This window comes from Pan paniscus, chromosome 8, assembly GCF_029289425.2.
Source record: "Pan paniscus chromosome 8, NHGRI_mPanPan1-v2.0_pri, whole genome shotgun sequence".
Taxonomy (NCBI): domain Eukaryota; kingdom Metazoa; phylum Chordata; class Mammalia; order Primates; family Hominidae; genus Pan; species Pan paniscus.
Window position 1 is genome coordinate 112,916,299 of NC_073257.2, and position 22,523 is coordinate 112,938,821.

Sequence of the window (22,523 nt, forward strand, 5' to 3'; positions counted from 1 at the left end):
TTCTATTCCGGCACCTCCCTTGGGCTCCAGGGACAGCCGAGCGTTACCTGGTCCCGGGCAGCGGAGTTCTTTACCCACCCCAGTTCTGGTTCTGACGCCCTAGCTCATTCCGCAAATTTAGGGCTTGGGTCTGGCTTGTTCCCCTCCCGCTCGAACCACCTCTTCTCTGAGCCGAGCCAGCTACCGGGGCTCCTGGAATTGCCACCCCTCCGTGGGCACCCTTGAGGCCTCCGTGGGGGGACGTCACGGGGCAGAGCGGGACGTGAGCCTGAGTTTGCTGCAGGCGTGCTCTGTGTGATGGCTGGGTGAGTTGTGAGTATGTGCGTGGCGGAGGGGGTGCCTTCTTCGCTTGCATCCTCCTCCTCTGTCAGAAGGTGTCTCTGGCTACCCAGTTCTGGAATGGTCGCAGGGTGGGGCAGCTGGTCCCAGGACGGGAAGAATCCTAAGAATCCTTCTGATGCACTTGCTCGGATGCAGACCGCGAGGTTCCTGGGGTCGTCTGCCCCTCCACATCTCAGGGGTGGGGCTATGGTCTGGGGTGCAGGGCTAGGGGTTGGGAGCGTAAGGAGACCAGGGACACAATGGAGCTAGGGGTTACAGAGGGGGAGCAGGGAGAGGGTTGGGGACATAGAAGGGGCACAGGCACGACAGGAACGGGGCTGTGAAGTGATGCGAATGCCGCGCTGCTACAAGAGGAGCTTGTGGATACTGGGGTAGGAGCCCAGGGGGACAAGCAAGCCAAAGGCCATTGCCAAGGCAGCCATCAAGTAAACAAGCCAGGCGGTAACCCGAGTCCCTCCCGGCGCGCCAGCAGAGGACTGCCCCTCCACACCGCCCACCTGCGCCCGGGGCTTTCTCTCTGGGCACCTAGACCGCTTGCTGCAGGGCTGGGGGTCTGCTGAGGCCCGCCAGGGGACTGTAAACAAAGGGAGCAGCGCCCGCGGCTCCAGCCCCTCCTCCCTTTGGCTGGGGAGGGGGCCAGAACTGATCCCCGAGGTGGGATTGGCTCTGGGAAGCAGCTTAGGGCCTGGCAGGTGGCCCAGGCTGGGGGCATCGCCTCGAATGACACCCACTGCCCCCACGTTCTGCCAATCCCCGTGCCCACTGGGTGGGCGCGGCCGGGAAGCTCCTGCCCCTCCCTGCTGGTCGGCGTCACGCGTGACGTCCCGCGTGATGGCTGGGAGGGCCTGGCGGCGACAGCGGAGGCAGAGAGGAAGGCGGTTCTGAGAGCTTCAGAGAGCTATGGAAAGCGTAAGTGCTAGCTCTCCCTGGCGGGCGGGGTTCTGGAATGGGGGTCAGAGAAGGAAGCCTGCCTTGAAACTGTCTGTCCTGGTGCAGTCAGTGTCTTCGGCTCTATGGAGGTCCAAGTCCACAGGGCACAAGGGAGGTTGGGGGGAGGAATGTCAGGGTGGGGCTGTGTGTAGTCACACATTCAAGTGTCTGCAGATGGTCACAGTGTGTGCCTGTAAAGGTGTTTGAAGGCCGGTGTATACAGGACACCTCCACTCTGTCTGTATGTCTGGGCAGGGTGTGCATGATAGTGTCTTTGTGTGTGGGTATGTGAGTGTGAGGGGAGGGCGTCTCTGCCTCTGCGGGAGGAAGTGTGGCTGGAAAGGATTAGTCATTCTGTAGGATTCTGCCCAACTCAGCCAGATGGCTGCACCAGGCTTTCCTCTCTGTGCTGGGTGGAGGGAGCAGCCACTGAATCCTGCTCTTATCCGGAGGCAAGTGGCCCAGAGAGAGGTGGATGAGTGTCTGTGCCAGCCCTGCCTGGCCAGGGACCAGGGAGAGCCTGGGGTCATTCAGTGTGAGTTGGAGAAAAATGGGTCTGTAGAGAGGACTTGTGCATGCCCACATGCACACACATGGCTGACATCAGAGTCCCCTGATTGAGATCTGGAACAGATAAGCCCTGGGTGGCCAGCAAGGCCTTGCTCTCCTCCAATCAGGGACTGGAGTGTGGGATGTCTTGTGCCATTTTCCAAAACAGTCTTGGGGGTTTGTATCCAGGTCTCAGTGCAGCTGGGGCCTAAAGCTCACCTGAGCATGGGTGTGTAATATATATATTATATATTCTTGTGCATCTGTAGCACACGTGGCTGGGATGTTTGTTGCTGCTTATGTGTCAACCACATACATGTAAATCCTCACTCATGAAAATCTGTACCAGGATAGAGCACAAGGAGATCTGTTTTCCTGTTTCTGGTCTTCCCTTCCCCCTTCTCCAGTGGCTGCAGGTCCCTGGGCTGGGACATTGCCCAGGAAACAGCTCCTCCCCACACCCTTGCTTACCTATCTAGTTGAAGGGGTGGACTGCCCCTCCACACCTGTGGGTATTTCTAGTCGGGTGGGACAAGAGACTGAGAAAAGAAATAAGACACAGAGACAAAGTATAGAGAAACAACAGTGGGCCCAGGGGACCGGCGCTCAGCATACCAAGGATCTGCACCGGCACCGGTCTCTGAGTTCCCTCAGTTTTTATTGATTATTATTTTCATTATTTCAGCAAAAAGGAATGTAGTAGTAGAGCAGGGTGATAATAAGGAGAAGGTCAGCAAAAAACATGTGAGCAAAAGAATCTATGTCATAATTAGGTTCAAGGGAAGGTACTATGCCTAGATGTGCATGTAAGCCAGATTTATGTTTCTCTCCACCCAAACATCTCAGCGGAGTAAAGAATAACAAGGCAGCATTACTGCAAACATATCTCGCCTCCCACCATAGGGCGGTTTTTCTCCTATCTCAGAATTGAACAAATGTGCAATCGCGTTTTATACCGAGACATTCAGTTCCCAGGGGCAAGCAGGAGACAGTGGCCTTCCTCTATCTCAACTGCAAGAGGCTTTCCTCTTTTACTAATCCACCTCAGCACAGACCCTTTATGGGTGTCAAGCTGGGGGACGGTCAGGTCTTTCTCATCCCACGAGGCCATATTTCAGACTATGCATGGGGAGAAACCTTGGACGATACCCCGCTTTCAAGGGCAGAGGTCCCTGCGGCTTTCCGCAGTGCATTGTGCCCCTGGTTTATTGAGACTAGAGAATGGCAATGACTTTTACCAAGTATACTGCTTGTAAACATTTTGTTAACAAGGCACGTCCTGCACAGCCCTAGATCCCTTAAACCTTGATTTTATACAACACATGTTTTTGTGAGCTCCAGATTGAGTCAAAGTGCTGGGGCAAAGTGGCTGGGGCAAAGCTACAAATTAACAACATCTCAGCAAAGCAATTGTTTAAAGTACAGGTCTTTTTCAAAATGGAGTCTCTTATGTCTTTTCTTTCTACATAGACACAGTAACAGTCTGATCTCTCTTTCTTTTCCCTATATCTAGTCACCTTGAGCTCTTGAAGGGACCGATGATAAGCTCAGGGGCCAGGGCAGGGGCACCAAAGATTTCCCCTAGCTGAAGCCCTTGGACCCTTGGACTCCCGCTCTGACCCTTGTCTCTGTCCTGCAGAAAATGGGTGAATTGCCTTTAGACATCAACATCCAGGAACCTCGCTGGGACCAAAGTACTTTCCTGGGCAGAGCCCGGCACTTTTTCACTGTTACTGATCCTCGAAATCTGCTGCTGTCCGGGGCACAGCTGGAAGCTTCTCGGAACATCGTGCAGAACTACAGGTGACCACCCCCCAATCTGACCCTGTGTGCCAGGATCTCATTTTCTGTGATTAATATAACATGTTTTGTACCTGCCTCCTCAAGCTTGACAGTGACCCTGTCCCTCAATCCCCTCACTCTCTAGCCCCGTCTGTTGGCATCACAGAGCTTTAACCCAAAGGATTTTAGGGCATTTGGGTTGAGAAGATGGCATTGATATTTATGGGAGGGGCTGCTCTATGCATCACAAACCTCTACAGGGACCTATCCCATTGCGGGGTCACCCTCTGCAAGGATAGAGGTGCTCAAAGTGGAGTCCCAGGAAGATAGGAGGGAAATCCCCTTATCTTTGGGAGGAAAAACTCTTGCAATGCTTGCAGCCATTTTTGACCCACTGGAAACCACCATCATCCCTGACCCAGCATTTTGGCAGAAACAGAAGGGTACCCTTCTTTGTGTGGCTATAAGGGAAATAGAAATAGAAGCCTCCACTTCTGGGAAACGTTGGCCCTCTCCCAAAGACAAGGAGCTTCCTTATGCTGAGACTGGGGGCTGAAGTTCCTGGTTCTCTGTCCAGAGTTACCCTGAGCTGGGCAGGTGGGGCCTGTGAGGGCAGATCTGCCCCCTGGCATAGCCTGTCTGCTCCTTGCCAACTTCTGCAGGGCCGGCGTGGTGACCCCAGGGATCACCGAGGACCAGCTGTGGAGGGCCAAGTATGTGTATGACTCTGCCTTCCATCCGGACACAGGGGAGAAGGTGGTCCTGATTGGCCGCATGTCAGCCCAGGTGCCCATGAACATGACCATCACTGGCTGCATGCTCACATTCTACAGGCAGGTCTTGTCCCATGTCCCCTTCTTCAGTGCCCTAAGCTAGAGCATAGCTTGACTAGGTGCTTCTTGTCTGGGCCAACTGGGTGAGTGAAAGATTGTGTCAGAATCGCTTCCATTCCTCAGAATTCAGCCTCAGGAGGTCTCTCACCCCAGAGAGAGTAGGTGTGTTTGTATAAATGGGGGTGGGGGTACATAGGGGTTACCAGAACAGGTTCTAGGGCCATTAACTGGGTCCCTTCTTAGGCTTGGGGAATAACCTTTGGTTTCATTACAGGGGTCTAAAGATGAGGGCCACTGTAGACGGGGCAGAAGTGAGTGTCTTTGTTCCCTCAGGAAGACCCCAACCGTGGTGTTCTGGCAGTGGGTGAATCAGTCCTTCAATGCCATTGTTAACTACTCCAACCGCAGTGGTGACACTCCCATCACTGTGAGGTGAGAGCCAGCCCCCAGCAGCAGCTGCACTGTCCCATCTGACCCTCTCCTCCCAGCCTGCAGTGCCCTCTCCTTTCTCTCCGATTCCCTGTGGACCATGCAGCCAGTGCTCAGCGCCCTCTCCTCAGCCTGCCCCACCCCGACTTACCCTGCCTAACTGAAGGCATGAGGTCCTCTTATGTATGCTGTGGGGGACCCACCCCTCTTCACAGGGTGCTACTGGGGCTTCCAGACAAGTTTACGCCGGAGATGGAGGGAAGGCTTCTTCTGCAAGGAGCTTCCCCTTTTATGCCTCATGTATTGAGGACTTGGCATATCCCTAAAGGAAAGGGCCACCTGGTAGACTTGTCACCTCTCCCCGTGACCTGGCTTTTCCACCCACAGGCAGCTGGGGACAGCCTATGTGAGTGCCACCACTGGAGCTGTGGCCACAGCCCTGGGACTCAAATCCCTCACCAAGGTAAAGGCCCCTCACTCCCCTGACCACCCCATTCATCCTCTATCTGCCTCCTTCTTCCTCATCACACCTCCAGTTCTGACCTATATGCCCCCTATATCTCCCCAGAGTCCCTCACCACCCCATGGCCCTTAGGGCCACTGAACAACACCCTTCCTCCCCAGCACCTGCCCCCCTTGGTCGGCAGATTTGTGCCCTTTGCAGCAGTGGCAGCTGCCAACTGCATCAACATCCCCCTGATGAGGCAGAGGTGAGTGACCCCGGCTCCTGGCATGTGCATGCCCGGAATGTAGCACACTGTCCATCCACGCAGACCACCTCAAAATGGGGACATCCCTCTCCCTCCCCAGACATGAGCTGCTGGGCCCTGGCTCAGTCTGACCCGGGATCCTCAGGTGGGAGAGCCAGCCTTTGAGCCTGGGGTGTGTGAGGGGACCCTGAGGAGCCGCTGCTCATTCGGGCATTGCAGGTGGGATCCGGGGCCTGTGATCTGACCCCAGCCCCCCTCCCTTGCAGAGAGCTGCAGGTGGGCATCCCGGTAGCTGACGAGGCAGGTCAGAGGCTTGGCTACTCGGTGACTGCAGCCAAGCAGGGAATCTTCCAGGTGGTGATTTCAAGAATCTGCATGGCGATTCCTGCCATGGGTAAGGCGGGAGTGGCTGGGTGGGGCATAGGAGACTCTGAGAGAAGCAGGTGCAGTTCTCAGGACTTTGGAGGACTCTGGGGAGAGAGGGAGGAGCTTTGAGGGGGGTCACCCTTCACAATTCCTGACTTTAACTCCACTACTAATGTTCTCCTTCTTGGCCCTGCTCTCCCCACAGCCATCCCCCCACTGATCATGGACACTCTGGAGAAGAAAGACTTCCTGAAGGTAGGCGACTGTACCTCTCTTGTCCTGGAATGGGCGATGGCTGGGAGAAGAAGTGACCAGGCCCAACTCTCTCTCCAGCCTCGCCTGATTCTCTAAGACTTGCCAGCCCTTCTCCTGACCCCTGCACCGCCTCCTCCACCTTCGTTCATTCAGCAAGAATGAACTGGGCTGGGGTGAAAGAACCCTGCAGGGGCAGGAGGAGAGGACAAGGGAAGGAAACCAACTTCATCAGTGTTACTCCAGTGGCTTCTGACACACACAGAAGGGGACTGTCATAGTCATGCTTGATCTCATGCTCATTCTTTTACCCCCTAGTGCCTCCATACTGAGAGGTACACACGGGTGAACACGCACACACAGACATGAACAGGACACGAAAACAAAGCACAGGAACAAGCTCTGGCTCATTCACAGAATCATTTATTCACAAATGTATTGAGTGCCATGCACCAGGCATGTTTTAGGGCTGAGGAGATGGCACTGAACACGATGGTTATGGCTCCTGTCCTCATGAAGTTTATAGTCTGATGCAGAAACCAATAAACAAGGAGGCACCCAATAAATACATTCTTAGAAAGTGTAATATGTGCTTTGTAGGAAAGCAATGGGGGTAGTGTAATTGAGATTCATGGGGGAGAGCTGTTTAGATAGGATGGTCAGAGAAGGGGTCTTTAATGCCGCAAAGGATGAGGAGAGAGCCAAATAACACAGAGAAGAGTGTTTGGGGTACAGAAAACAGTCAGTGCAAGGGCACTGCAGTAGGAGGGGCTTGCACATTTGAGGAACAGGTTGGTGGTCCCTGTGGCCAGAGCAAATTGAGAAGAGTGCCGAGGAAGAGATGTGCTTGGAAAGGGTCAGATTCATGCCACTGGGATGGGAAGAGGTAAGTGGAGGTTCATAGGAGGTTTCCTGAAGAAATCAGCTCCTGGAGGAAGTGAGGGAAGAAAAAAAGGGCCAGGGAGTGCCATGGCAACCAATTCTGAGAGGTGAGAGGTCATGGGATGCCAGGGAGGGTGATCAGCAGACAGGCCTGGGTGGAGTGGAAGGGCACGATCTGGAGGTCCCAGCCCTGTCATTGCCTTGGGAGAAAGAAAACGGCCACAGGTCTAAGGGCTCCAAGGCAAGGCTGATGGGATAGAGCTATGGTGGGTGAAATGGGGTGACAGTGAGGCAGGGGACACAAGCCGTTCCATTGTCTTTCTGTCTCTCCACAGCGCCGCCCCTGGCTGGGGGCACCCCTGCAGGTGGGACTGGTGGGCTTCTGGTAAGTGTGCAAGGAGTTAGCTGGGGTGTGTGGGAGTGCCTTGTCCATGGTGGATGTGGGTGGGTATGGATTGTCTTTAAGATGTTTATAGACATCATCCATTCATACATTCAGTGGGTGTGTGTTTGGAACACCTATAGGGTCTACTTTGTGTGTTACGGGGTGGTCCCTGTCCTTGAAGGTCAAGATCCTAGTGAGAGGGTTCCAGTCTTCATCTATAAGAGGAAACCATGGAAATGTACCTTTTGGTGCCATCCAGGAGATTCATGCCCATTTAATTCCTGATTCTGCCACTTACTGGTTGTGGGGCTCTCTTTCCTCAGAACCTGATGTCCAGGTTGGGTTTACTATTCCTAAAAGGTCCTTTCAGCTTTTATCAATCTCCACCCCTAGGGCCTATCTCCAAGGATGGGGTGGGGTGCAGGGAGGGAACACCCTAAGGCCAAAGCCTTACAAACCTTTCCAACACTTGTCTCCCCCAGCCTGGTATTTGCAACCCCCCTGTGCTGTGCCCTATTCCCCCAGAAGAGGTAAGTGCTGTCCCTGGGCTGATGGGGGACTCTGGATTGGACTCTGCATCTCTGGACCAGCTGACCTAGGGTCTTCCAGGGTGTTCAGGAGGAGGCCTGGCAGGCACTCCACTGATTCTGGGAGTGGGGGAATGACAGTGAGCCAGTCCTTCTGGCAGTAGAAGGAGAGGAGTCTTCAGCCTGGGAGGAGGTGGGATGGCAATCCCTGGGCCTGAGTGGGGTTGGATTCAGGGGACGTTAACTGGCCTGTGCTGTTCTATTGCAGCTCCATACACATGAGCAAGCTGGAACCAGAGCTGAGAGCTCAGATCCATGAGCAAAACCCCAGCGTTGAAGTGGTCTACTACAACAAGGGGCTTTGAGGAGGGTCAGCCTCTGTCCCCTCCCTCACTTCCTTGGGCTGCTGCTTTAGTGGAGTCATGTCACCCCTACCACTTGGCTATCTGCCTAGCACTGGGCAGGGGCCTTGGTGGGCAGATGGCAATTGAGGGTAGCAACCTATTAGGGTGGGGGAGGGACCTCCATAAGGCTTTTCCTCCCTTCTCTGGTTTCAAAGATCAGAGCACATAACCCCTCCTGTGCTTGAGTGTCCATGCATATACATACATGATACACATGTGTATGTGTACATTGGGTCCTGAAAGCTAGAAGCAGGCATGCTAGCCTAGTATGTTCTGACATCTGGCTTCCCTTCTCAGCCTCATGTCCGCCTGCCTGCCAGCCAGGCTACAGGTGGGACTTCCTTCTCTAAACTGTTACACCAGCCAAGTTATTTTTGATGGCACCTCATCCCTTCTAGACATAGGAGGAGCCCCAGGATCTCAGGACAGAGACTGATAGACACTAGTAGGACAAAGTGGGCTGAATCCTTCAGGTTTCTGATACCTAGCTCCCCAAGCTGACTGGGCTGGCAGAGGAGAACATGTTGGGACAAGGGAGGCAGGGGACTTATGCATCCCTCAGTGCCATCCCTTGTATCCTGGAATAGCTCCATTTCCCCTCCTCCTCTCTACCAGACAAAGGAGTGCCTGTGTCCTGTACTGCCCTCGCTGTCTCCCCCACCACCCTACTCGACAGCGTGGGCATCTTCAGGCACAGCCTTGGGAGTTCCTGGTGTGCTCTGACATCATGACCTCAAATCTAAATCCTCCAATCCCAACTCCCTTTCCCAAACAAAAAGCCACAGAGGCAGAGCAAGCATTCCCCTTTAAGAGCTTCCACTGCACCCCCTCCCAACGGACACAGCTGTAGGAATGGTGCTTAAACTCCACAGGTATCAGAGAGGGTGTAACTAGGACATCCTCAAGGGCAGCTAGGCCCCGAATGTACAATGTTAAGACAGGGAATTTTGTGTTCCATTGACTTTTTTTTTTTTTTTTTTTTTGATGGAGTTTCACTATTTTGCCCAGGCTGGAGTGCAATGGTGCGATCTTGGCTCACTGCAACCTCTGCCTCCTGGGTTCAAGTGATTCTCTTGCCTCAGTCTCCCGAGTAGTGGAAATTACAGGTGTGTGCTACCACATCTTGCTAGTTTTGTATTTTTAGCAGAGATGGGGGTTTCACCATGTTGGCCAGGCTAGTCTCGAACTCCTGACCTCAGGTGATCCACCTGCCTTGGCCTCCCAAAGCGCTGGGATTACAAGCATGAGCCACCGCGCCCAGCCTGTTCCACTGACATTTCTTAGACATTCAGCAAAACCCCCACCTTAACCTCTTTTCTTTCTTGAGGGTTGGTCCTGTCCCCACCTCCACCCTCCCACCCCCTGGAAGAGGAAGGGCCCGGGCATCAGTGGCTAGTCCAAATAAAATATGGGCTTGGGGATGGAATGGGTGGTGGTAAGTTCACAGAGTGTAGTTAGATCCCAACTCCCATGACCTCTGGCTTCAGTGGTGGGTGGGGCAGGGCAGATGAAAGGGCTTCAGTGGGAACCTCTGAGAGCATTTTCCTGTTCCCCCTATCAACCGCCCCCAGTGATAACATCTGTGAAGCCAGCCATTACTCAATAAACTGCAAACTTGTCTACTTCTTGGTCTTCACTTGATTCCACGTCCTGAGGGCCCAGAAAGAGTCCCCTGCTTGCAGCCTTCCGTCTCTCCCTGGACTCTCCCCAAGTCCAGGTCTTGTCTCATTCCTCCCCCTGTGTAGGGAGCCTCATCCCCCAGCAGAGGGAGCTCTGAGATTAGAAAATCAGTCCTCCCTCTGGCACCCCCAAGTATGTACTAAGACAGAGGGCGAATGTAGATGTTTCACCTTCTTTTTTTTTTTCCTTTTCTTTTCTTTCTTTTTTCTTTTCTTTTCTTTCTTTCTGTTTTTTTTTTTTTTTTTTTTTTTTTCGACAGGGTTTCACTCTATCGCCCAGGCTGGAGTGCAGTGGCACCATCACGGATCACAGCTCACTGCAGCCTCAACCTCACCAGTTCAATTGATCCGTCTGCCTCAGCCTACCAAGTAGCTGAGACTACAGGCAGGTGCCACCACACCCAGCTAATTTTCTGTATTTTTTTATAGAGATGGTTTTTGCCATGTTGCCCAGGCTGGTCTCCAATTCCTGGGCTCAAGCCATCCACCTGCCTTGGCCTCCCAAAGTGCTGGGATTACAGGCGTGAGCCACCGTGCCCGGCCTAGATAACCAGTTTTAATTTCATCCTGTCCTGTCAATCACCAAGCCCACTGGGATCCTTAGTCAACTCCTAAAGCTCTTTCTGCAGTTACACTTTTGGCCTTTGGCAATCCCCTTGAAAAGAGGCCTTGTATTGCCAAAAACTGCAATCACTTTTGCACCAACCTAATACTTTTACTGGAAAATCTATGTAACATAACCCCATCTGGGGAGTGAGGTACAGAAATCTCTGCAAAACAAAACCCTTAAGAACATTTTATAACAGAATTATCTGTGCTCCACAGGTAACACTAAACCATGTCAGAGAAAAGATTGGCCAGGGCACTAGTGGGCTTCTCTGTCATCTTTCCTTCCTAATTCCACACCAGTTTCTCAAACACGTCAAAAGAGTTAGCTATAGGGCACATCACAGGCTCTCTAGGGACAAACCTTAGCCAATCATACCTTCCAAACTGCCTCCTTATACTTGGAAATTTCCTCAGAAGTCAGCATTTGGGCTGAGGGGCAGCACGTTTTTCACTAGAAAGTGCTCTGCCCCATTCTTGGGTGGGCCTCCTGTCTTCCTCCCAGACCTCAGACTTTAGGAACTTTCTCTGGAAGCCTGAATTGGTGTCTTTGACCTTCCCTCCCATCTTCTTCCCCTTGCCTGGCCTCATTTGCTCGAGAACCCCATCCTGCCTATTATGAAGACCGGAAAGACCACAACCTTCCCTCTCTCCCTGCCCATGTTTTAAGTTTAGCCTGGCCATAGGGAGGTGGTCAAGTAGGGATATTCTGCTCCTTTCCAGGATCACCGGAACCAATGACACCTGCTTCCTAAGGACAGGTAATCAGGACCAGCTTCAACTCTGGCACTGTGGGGCTATGCCAGACTCTGGCCTAGTCCTGCTGGGTCTGATGCCCTACAGGTCAGAGCCAAGCCCCATTTCCTCCCAGTGAAGCCTGTCCATTTCAAGCCCCGCCCCCGGGCCCTCGCGGTCAAAGGTAAGCCACCACCCTCTGGGAACAGTCAGAAGCAGAGTCCCGCCCCTGCTGTGGTCCCTGTCAGTCAAAGCTAGGCTCGGCTCCGCCTCCTTCCCGTTTCCCGAGCAACGGCATTAGTACCTCAGGCCCCGATTCTCGCTCACCTTCCGGGTCGGAGCCTGGAAGCTACGTCTCAGATCCGCCTTCCCGCTGACCTCGATCCTGCGCCGTTAAATCCACCAAGTCCCCCTCCCTCGTTTCCAATATTGAAACCCACGAATTCTCTAGCGCCAGCCCTTTGACTTCCTGCCCAGAAATCCGCGAGGTTTTCGAGGAATCACGCGAGGACTCTCCTCCTGGATCCCAAGCCCAGATTTTTTTTCAGCTGCCTCTGAGGCTGTTGGCTCTTTCTTCTGCGCCGTCCTCCTCCTTTCCCTCTCTCCACCCTTGCGCCTAACAGTCCAGGAAACGTTTGCTGAACTCTTAATCGTGGCTCTGTGGCCGGCGCTGGGTAGAAATGGGCGGTTGGGTGAACAGAGAAGCTACCCTCTCACCTGCAGGGACACCGCGCGTGCCCGAAAGGCATGAAGGACAACCTTTTGCTAGGAATTGTGGAGGAATCTTGATTCAGCTGTATTATCCCCAAAAGGGGAGTTTCCTAAGATGCTCCCTTCTCTCTTCTTTTATACACATCTTTTCCCTCATTGGGGCTCTCCTAGGCTCCAGTGTCAGCTCAGGCTGCCAAACAAAGGCTGCCTCCGCTCCAGGCCACAGCCTCCCATAGCTTCCTCCTTCCTGTCTTCTCAGACCAGCAATGTTTGCAACTAAATAACGACCTGGAGAAGGCAGGAGGAACCTTGCATAGCTTGGACTACACACACAATCCCACATCCAACACATCCAGTAGGAAAATAACCCCATGCCTTTAATAAAGAAACGAGAAGCTCCTTCAGGCTGAAGTGCTTGCTTATGGGGCAAGAGTTTGCTATGTTAACCTATAAATTAACCAGCTATGTTATTTTCCTTCCGACCTCTCCTCCTCTATCACCAGCAAGTCCTCATCAATTGACAATTTTTATTTCCCAAAAGGAACACTTTGGTTTGGGTTTTGAGATTATTTTGTTGAAACCAACAGAAAATAATTGTGGCTAGCTTCAGTAAATAGGGGGAGATATTGGAAGGATTCTGCTATAGTTTTCATACCCAGAGATGGAGGTGAACAATAGGAAAGGACAAAGCCAACTCTGGGGGTGTCAGCAGCTGGAGTTTATGGGCATGGCAATCCCCTTGAAAAGAGGCCTTGTATTGCCAAAAACTGCAATCACTTTTGCACCAACCTAACACTTTTACTGGAAAATCTATGTAACATAACCCCATCTGGGAAGTGAGGTACAGAAATCTCTGCGAAACAAAACCCTTAAGAACATTTTATAACAGAATTATCCCTGCTTACTCCAAGTTTCAAAAACTGGAGCAGCTTAGATCAGTTGTGTACCCCTAGGAGGTGGCCAGGGGTCAGGGTCAACAGGCAAGGACATTGGACATTCAGGTTTACCTCTGACGTTGAGGCTGTAACCAAGGAAGGGCAATTGCTGTGAACTGGGAATCACCCTGATTGGTATTTACTACAACATGTGCTACTGGCCTTATACAGATGTTTCTTTCCAGTTTAAATGAAAGCCCCACTGAGGGCAGGCACCATATCTTCACTTTAAAATTGCAGTAAAAAACACATAACATGAAATGTCCCATCTTAGCCATTTTTAAGTGTACAATAATGTTAACTATATTCACATTGTTGGCTGGGCATGGTGGCTCACACCTGTCATCCTAGCATTTTGGGAGGCCAAGGCAGGAGGAGCCCTTGAGCCCAGGAGTTTGAGACCAGCCTGGGCAATATAGGGAGACACTGTCTCAAAAAAAAATTTACATATATATATACACACACACATATATATATTTTCACATTGTTGTGAAACAGGCTCCAGAACTTTCTCTTGCAATTCTGAAACTATATACCCATTAAACACCAATTCATATATTTACTTTTAAATGCCCACAGCGTCTACAATAGTGCCTGATCCACAGTAGGTACTCAATACTTATTTGCTGAATAAATAAATGAGGAATCCAAATGTGCCCTAAATCCCACCCATATATTGATCTCAGGTAAGGTCACAAACACAGTGGTTCTCAATCTGTTTTATACCTCAACAAACGTAAAAATGTGACACCTTCAAAACAAATGATGGCTCACAGCTTTAGTGATTTTCAGCCTGGAGGATGGGGAAGGATGTCCTCCCAGGGAGTCATATCAGAATCTTGGGGGTAGCATGGCTTGAAAAATCCCCTGAGGAAGTGACGCTTGCCCCCTAGTTATTATAGTCAGCAAGAGGAAGGAAGAACTCAGCTCCTCCCTCCCTCTTCTCTTGTCTCTTCAGGAGTTTCCAATGCAGAGAATGGGGTGTTGGAGAGAGTGTCTCATGTGTAATCAGAGCCACTCTCTCCAAGTCTGTTGTTTATCTGTTTCCCTGCACAAGCCAATGCCTAGTTCCTTTGGCAGTTCCCTGTGGGGCTGACCTACCCTTCACATCTGCAGCTTCTTGGGGCTGGCACCAAGCTGCTATCGCTTAAGGCAGGCTGGAAGGGAGACAACTTCACCGTACTGTTGTCCAGTTCCTAGAGAGCGGTCCCACAGCTGTGTTGCTTGGCCTTAGTGATATAGGATTTCATTTTCATGACCTTCTTTCCAAGGCACCAAGGCACAGTGGGGTGGGATGGTGATGCTGGTCAGTGACGGTATCAGGTAAAACATCACCCTGCACTCTACCTGGCAGCATTACTTTCTAAATTCTCAAGTCTTCTGAGTCTGGTTCATCCTGCTGGATTTGTTCATCACTGCTAATGATCTTTTCTTTCTCTCTCTCTCTTTTCTTTTTTTTTTTTTTTTTGAGATGGAGTCTCACTCTTGTTGCCCAGGCTGGAGTGCAATGGCGCGATCTTGGCTCACCACAACCTCTGCCTCCCAGGTTCAAGCGATTCTCCTGCCTCAGCCTCTTGAGTAGCTGGGATTACAGGCACATGCCACCACGTCCGGCTAATTTTTATTTTTAGTAGAGAAGGGGTTTCTCTGTGTTGGTCAGGCTGGTCTCAAACTCCCAACCTCAGGTGATCCGCCTGCCTTGGCCTCCCAAAGTGCTGGGATTACAGGCGTGAGCCACCATGCCCGGCTGTTAGCTATTTCTTTTGACTTAAGGTGCTGTGAAAAAAATTACTGAAAAACTAAGGGTTCTATGGATGTAGAAAGTTTGAGAACTTCTGTCCCAAATAAATGAAGGAAGAAATGAAGGAATACAGGCCAAGCATTGTGGCTCACACTTGTAATCCCAACACTTTCAGAGGCCAAGGTGGGAGGATGGTTTGAACCCAGGAGTTCAAGACCAGCCTGGGGGACATATCAAGACCCCATCTCTAAAAAAAAAAATTTTTTTTTAACTAGCTGGGTGTGGTGGCATGTGCCTGTAATCGTAGTTACTCAGGAGGCCAAGGCAGGAGAATCACTTGAACCCAGGAGTTCGAGGTTACAGTGAGCTATGATTATGTCATTGCACTCCAGCCTGGACAAGAGAGTGGAGCCTGTCAAAAGAAAGAAAAAGGAAAGAAATAGAGAAAGAAAAAGAAAGAGAAAGAAAGGAGAGAAAGGGAGAGAAAGAGAAAGAAAAGAAAACAAAGGAATATCACTGGGCTGCATTTGGGTGTCAGACCTGCCCTCTGTAAACCCACCAGGTACTGTGCCTTTGCAGGAAATTTTCCCTTGTTGGTGGGAAGTTCTAACCTTATTTCAGCAGTTCAAGGTTGTTTACAATGTGATCAGAGGGTGTTAGGGAACCCATCGGGACTGGGCATGGTGGTCCAGGCAGGGAAGGCAGAGCTTCACTGGCCAGGCCAGGCCAAGCCATCTCAGAAGGTCAGAGACAGAGGAGGGAATGGAGGCTGAGGACCGAGGGGCCCCTCTTTGTGGCTATGCTCTGTATCTCCCGCCGAGCGGCACCAGGTAGGCCGAGTCTCTTTCCCCAACTGGATCCCCAAGGACCTGCTCCAAGCTGTGACTACTGGAAGCTACTGTGGGTCTGCTGGAAGGGAAGGATGTGCTATCTCTCTCCGCCACTGGAGACCTCGGGGCCTTCAAGCGCCTCATCCAGGAGAAGGAGGGGAGTGGGCACCGCTGGGGCTCCACGCAGGTCCACACCCCTCCCTCTTTCCTGCCGGCATCCTCAGGTGACTGGCAGGCGCCGTCCCGGCTCAAAGACCGCAGAGCCCGCGGGTCCCCAGCTCATACATTAAATATGTGGAGGCGTTGGGACTGCGTGCCACAAACATGAAGACAAATTTTTAATCCCGAGCAAGAACATGCTGGGAGATGGGGGGCGCAGGAGAAAAATGAATTAGGTTTTTATTATGTGTTTTATTATGCTGTAATTGAACAGGATTAGGTGAGAATACAATATATTTCTGATGCAGCTGGAGGCGGGAGAGGGCGGGAGAGAAGCTGACAGCAAACGGGAGACAGCCAAACCCGCAGAGAAGCCCGGTCTCCGGGAGGCAGCGGTCCCAGCGGAGGGCCATGGAGTGGCGCCAGCGCGGCTGGGTGGGACCACCTCTTCTTTCCCAGCAGTCTGGGCCAGGATGGGGGCGAGGGTGGTGGTGACTGCATTGAAAGGACGGGGTTAGGGACAGGTCCCACTAGCTTATGCTGGAGGAGGGGACGGGCTTGGGAGTTGGAGGGCTGGGGAGCTTGAAAACCCGCCTCAGAGGGGAAACTGAGTCACAGAGAAGGAACGGGAGCGGCAGTAAAAAGACAGGACGCTCTTGATCACTGGGGTCCGGAGGTCCCGAAATTCTCACTTGACCCTAACATCTCTCCCCTGCACACGTGAGGCACAGGCCTTGCAGGTCAGCAAACATTTCGGAGCACCCACTTTGTGTCTGGTCCTCGCTTATTGCAGGACGACCCGGGTTATCGGACACCCCCCCTTCCCACCCCAATCCCACCCAACTCCTGTCACCTTAGAAAAGATCCATATCTAGGCAGGCCTAACTCAGCATCCTACCCCAGCACTGCGCCTTCAGAAGGCCCCCTCAGGTAAAGGGCGCCCAGGTGAGCTCCCCCACTCCACACACCCAAAGCTGGGCTGTCGGGGCGGACGAACCTACCTCTCACCCCTGGAACCGCCTCCCTCCCCCGGCTTCCCTCTCCGTCCGCCCCAGCCCGGGCAGCTTCATTAAGGGCCTCCGCCAGCTCTGCAGCTCACCTGCTGCAGCGCCCCTCGCGCTCCGCAAGGGACCGGCTCCTGGCGGTGATGAAGAGGCCCATTAACCACTTCTACCTTTAGGGCGGACTGGGCCGCACTCCCCGCCTCCCAACCAGGACATTAGAAACCGTCAACCAAGATTAATAGTTGCCCGGCTCCGGGGCAGGGAGATGAGCCCAGATACTGCGGCGGCGGCGCTCGCTTCGCGCGAGCCAACCCGGCGCGGGCTGAGCGCACCACCTGCCGCTGCTGTCGCTCCACTCCGCCTTCCTTTCTTCTCCTCCTACCACTCGCCCGCGCACCTGAGGCTCTCAGGTGAGTCCAGCAATGGGATTGCGAGCGTCAGTGTTCTCTGCTGCGTCGCCGACCTGGGCGCGCTCGAAGGCAAGTCTTGGCACTTCGGGGAAGAAGGAGGTCACATAGCCAGTTAGAAGCAAAGCCAGGATGAAAACTTTCCTCTTCGACACTGTGATTTTTCTACAAAGATCACACCATCAGGGACCCCAAGGAAGCCCCTTCTGACTTCTGAAGTTGCTGGGCTTTGGGGAGCCTGTGGGGTTGTCCTAGGAATCTCTTCCTTTGGCGATGATGGTGACCCAGAACTCAACCTCTCCTGGGAGGTAAAGGAGTTCGGGGCGCAGGGGTGCCCTGTACTGTGTGTCAACAGGGGCAAATTCTTTCAATTACATCTCAACTCCAGTTTCTCTTCTTTGGATGTAAAACCACAGAAGTCCTCTTTCTCCAATCTCGGAGAGAGGTGAACTGTCTCTGGTTTCCCTCCCTCCCCACCATTAGAAGAAATGTGGGCCGGGCTCGGTGACTCACGTCTGTAATCCCAGAACTTTGGGAGGCTGAGGCGGGAGGATAATCTGAGGTCAGGAGTTCGAGACCATCCTGGCCAACATGGTGAAACCCCGTCTCTACTAAAAATACAAAAATTAGCAGGGTGTTGTGGCAGGCACATGCCTGCGATCCTAGTTACTCGAGGGGCTGAGGCAGGAGAATCGCTTGAACCCGGGAGGCGGAGGTTGCCGTGAGCCGAGATCGCGCCATTGCACTCTAGCCTGGGCAACAGAGCAAGACTCCGTCTCAAAAAAAAGAAAGAAAGAAATTTGGGACCAGAAACTGAAGAAATAAAGGGAACTAAAGAGAAAGTGCTAAGAGAGACAGTAGGGGCCTGAGCTCTTCCTCCAGCTCATCACACCCCTGGTGTCACCTCTCTAGAACCCACTTACTCTAGGGGGGAGGGGTGGAATGGGTTTGGGGATGGGGGCAAGATCGATACATCACTGGGTTTTGATGACCGCAGGCTTTCACCTTGCAGATAATGGGGTGAGCGGCGGTAAACTCTCCCCGACTGAGCGGGCTCCCCCGGCCTTAATGAGATAATCAATACTTGTTCTCGGCTTAATTTCCATCTAATTGCTCTTTAACGACGCCGGATAATGGGCCGCCTCCTGTGAGGAGGGAGCTGGCTGGGAATCCGACCCGCCTCGGACTCCCGCCTTTCCTCCCCCGGGCAGGATGCCCTCGCGCAGGTGGGAAGGGGGCGCACCGCGTTCTCTGCGTAGCCGGAGCTCCCTTCGCCCGCCCGCCTGCCCCGCGCCGCCACCTGCCTGCAGCGCTCTCGGCCCCCACCGGGGGGCGCTTCAGACTTTGGTTGCAGGATCCTGGCCAAGGCTCCGTTTCAGGTTCGGGCCACCCCCAACCTTATGGGCTGTGGAACCGCGCGCCTCTGGACAAGCCCTTTTCTCTTCTCACGTCCCACCTCGATGCACTGCCCTGGGCGGGGGCCCCAAGACCTTAGGTAAGTTGCTGTGTTTCTGCACCTAAGGAGGACTCCATTTTTCCCCCTGTAAGTTTGCTGGGCTGTTTCCTGTAAAGGAACCTGGCTGGTCACCACAGACCACTCAGGCAAGGAGAGGGGAACAAGAATGAGGAGGACTAGGCCCCGGGGCTCAGAGAGCCTCCTGATTCCCATTAACCTCACTCCCCCGCTCCAACCACCCAGTCGGTTAGGTTCCTGCGAACGCCAGCAGCTCAGTCATCAGCGCTCGCTTCTCTCACTTCCCACCTGCCTATCTCAGCAGGAGGAACACCTGGAGGTTCTCCCCAGGGACTCTCAGACAGCCTGGCCTCCTCTCTCCTCCCCCCACCTCATCTTTCTTGTCTTCTCTTGAGGCCAACCCTGAAGCACTTTGGCCTCAGGTGCCCAGATGCTGTGACCTGCGATTTCCCCATCATCTCCCTACCTCCTGATCTCCTGCCACCTGGGCACACACTCGCCTGCATTTCCACAGCTTGTCCCCTGAATATGGGGTATTTACATTTATAAAACACTTGCTGCTATTCTGGCTCCAGCTGCAATGAAGTTAGCCTGGCAAAGATACTCTAATAGTGGCAGGATAGTGTGATGTTAGAATCATGCCTTGGACCTAGGCAGCCCCAGGTTCAAGTCTTAGCTCTGTTGCTTACTGGCCAGTGACACTGGGCAAACTTTCCTACAGGTCTGAAACTCAGCTTTCTCTTCTGATAATCCTACCCTACACGGTTTTGTAAGTCTGAAACAAGTTAACATATGCAAGTTGTTTGCCATAGGGCCTGGCGCATTGATAAATGATAGCTATTATTGTTATTGTTATCATCTTTATTATAATTATTTTGACAAAGGGTCTCGCTCTGTCACCCAGGCTGGAGTGTAGTGGCACCATCATAGCTCACTGCAGCCTCAACTCCTGGGCTCAAGTGATCATCCTCCAGCCTCGGCCTCCCTAGTAGCTGGGACTACAGGTATGTGCCACCACACCCAGCTAATTTTTTACTTTTTGTATAGATGGGGGTTTCACTATGTTTCCAAGGCTGATCTTGAACTCTTGGGCTCAAGAGATCCTCCCACCTCGGCCTCCCAAAGTGCTGAGATTACAAGCATGAGCCACCATGCCTGGCCTGTTATTATTGCATGTTAGAGCTGAAGGAACCATCTAGTTCAAGGAACATGAACTCAAAGGCTATGTCAGGAATCTTAAATAAGGGAAGCACACTAGGTTGGGATTGTGTTGAGCTGGAGAGGGCTAGTCCTATTTAAAACGGCAGCCAGTACTCACCTTCAATTGTTGCTGGGTAGACCAGATTCCCCACTGTTTGTTGTTTGTTTTCAAAACAATCTGGCAACATCAGCAGCTTGGATATCACCTCTGGCTTTTCTTACCTTACCCCTCCCACCTCTCTATCCTAGCACGAGGAGCAGCTGGGGGTTCTCCTCAAAGCCTCTCTGAACATCCTGGCCTGAAAATTCTGGCCCCAAATTCTGGACTTTTATATAAAATGTCTCAACGTTTGAGTAGAAACTTAAAAACACCATGCCAAATATGACATGCCTTAAGTCCAAATTCACCCTTGTTTCTCAGAAGAAACCTTGGTTCAGATGGGTCTCAGCTGCTGGCAAAGCTGAGACTGAAAGCCTCGATTCTAAGTCAAAATAAAAACTTCTGGGAGGCCCTTCCTAGGCTGTGGGGCCTCTAGCTGCCACCTACCATAGATGCTGCCCGTCACAGGCAGTGCCTAGTGGCTGGGCTACTGTTTGCACTTGGCAGCTCCAGAAGCATAAGACCTGGGTCACAGCAGCTTTGTCTCTTGTGATGCAGCCACACTTTCAAAAATGTTAGGCCAGGCCAGGCACAGTGACTCATGCCTGTAATCCTAGCACTTTGGCAGGCTGAGGCGGGCAGACTGCCTGAGCTTAGGAGTTTGAGACAGCCTGGGCAACATGGTGAAACCCTGTCTCTACTAAAATACAAAAAATTAGCCAGGCATGGTGGTGCACACCTGTAGTCACAACTACTCAGGAGGCTGAGGCATGAGATTTGCTCAAACCTGGGAGGCGGAGGTTGCAGTGAGCCAAGATGGTGCCACTGCACTCCAGCCTGGGTGACAAAGCGAAACTCCGTCTCTAAACAGAACAAAAATGTTAGGCCAGGTGTGGTGGCATGCGCTGGTAATCCCAGCACTTTGGGAGGCTGAGGTGGGAGGATTGCTTGAGCCCAGGAGTTTGAGTTCAGCCTGGGCAACATAGCAAGACTTCGTTTCTACAAATAATTTTTAAAAATTAGCTGGGTGTACTGACAGGCGGTGGTGGTCCCAGGTACTTGGGAGGCTGAGGCACGAGGATTGCTTGAGCCCAGAAGGTCAAGGCTGCAGTGAGCTGTGATTGCGCCACTGCACTCCAGTCTGGGAGATGAAGAAAGACCCTTTCTCAAAAAAAAAAAAAGAAAAAAAAAAAAGTTGTTGAGGGGAGTGTGACAGCAAGTCAAAAAGTCCCAGGACCCAGGAGATCTTAACCCCCAATTTAGAGCCCCCAAATTCTACACACTTCTTTAGTTCATCAACTTCTATTTAATTCTACTCAACAGATTTCCCATCTGTGTCCCCCACACTGGGGGACAGATCCAGCAGGTTTGTTGGGAAGTTCTCCTGATTGCCACTTTTTTGTTTTGTTTTTGGAGACAGGGTCTTGCTTTGTCGCCCAGGCTGGAGTGCAGTGGCACAATCGTGGTTCACTGCAGCCTTGAACTCCTGGGCTCAAGCAACCCTCCCACCTCAGCCTCCCAAGTAGCTGTGACTATAGGTGCAGGCCACCATGCTAAGCTATTTGGGGAGGGGGGTAGAGGCAGGGTATCCTTATGTTCCCAAGGCACCTGGCCTCAAGTGATCCTCTTGCCTTGGCCTCCCAAAGCACTAGGATTACAGGCATGAGCCACTGCTCCTGGTCCTGTGATTGCGACATTTTGCTACCTCTCTTCTTGTACCTTACCCTTGGGGAAAATGATAGAAAAGGCACAAAAAATTCTGGATTTTGGCAGGCTGAGTATGTTGACATGTAATGCTTATGAACTTTTATACATGCACAGCATTCTATGAATCATATTCTGATGCTCTGCTGGGACCTGAGATTCTCCATGTGGTTTGGTTGCTTAAAAGCCAAGTAGTTCCTAGCTAATTAGCCTTTTTATTTCCCATCAGCCCTGAGAAAGCCCCCACTGTTTCTTGCTTGGAGTTCTGAGCATACACTTGTCAGGCTCTTCCTTAGTTTCAGTGAACTGGTCAGCTGAGGGGAGTCCCAACACTCCACAGAAGCCAACACTAGACTCTGTTATTTCTCAAGTGCAAAGGTTGAAAGTGGGATATCCAGGCCGGGTGCAGTGGCTCATGCTTGTAATCCCAGCACTTTGGAAGGCCGAGGCAGGCAGATCACCTGAGGTCAGGAGTTCGAGACCAGCCTGGCCAACATGGCGAAACCCCATCTCTACTAAAAATACAAAAAAATTAGCCAGGCATGGTGGCAAGTGCCTGTAATCCCAGCTACTCAAGAGGCTGAGGCAGGAGAATTGCTTGAACCCGGGAGGCAGAGCTTGCAGTGAGCCAAGATCGCGCCATTGCACTCCAGCCTGGGTGACAGAGACACTGTCTCAAAAACAGAAGAAGAAGAAGACAAAAGTGGGATATCCAGTGCTTTGGGAGACCAGGAGTTTAAGATCAGCCTGGGCAACAGAGCCAGACCCTGTCTCTACCAAAAAAAATTATCCAGGTGTGGTGGCATGCACCTGTAGTCCCAGCTACTTGGGAGGCTGAGGCAGGATT

At 52.3% G+C, this 22,523-nt stretch overlaps 1 protein-coding gene across 5 annotated transcripts; it reads left to right on the forward strand.

Moving 5' to 3' along the window:
• The first annotated feature begins 9 nt into the window (after positions 1-9).
• Positions 10-10,013, forward strand: SFXN3 (sideroflexin 3). 5 transcript variants are annotated; one of them, XM_003825481.7, is made up of 11 exons: positions 10-1,251; positions 3,461-3,624; positions 4,266-4,436; positions 4,770-4,868; positions 5,253-5,328; positions 5,490-5,575; positions 5,842-5,969; positions 6,147-6,196; positions 7,411-7,460; positions 7,943-7,990; positions 8,256-10,013. In XM_003825481.7, the coding sequence occupies exons 1-11, from the start codon at positions 1,243-1,245 to the stop codon at positions 8,350-8,352; spliced, it is 978 nt and encodes a 325-aa protein (XP_003825529.3). In that variant the 5' UTR covers positions 10-1,242; the 3' UTR covers positions 8,353-10,013. The 5 variants fall into 5 exon arrangements, with proteins under 5 accessions (XP_003825529.3, XP_063463591.1, XP_034787211.2 ...); XM_063607521.1 differs by having other exon boundaries at positions 276-305; positions 4,266-4,440; positions 4,774-4,868; XM_034931320.3 differs by having other exon boundaries at positions 619-1,251; positions 4,266-4,389; positions 4,711-4,868.
• Positions 10,014-22,523: the final 12,510 nt, after the last annotated feature.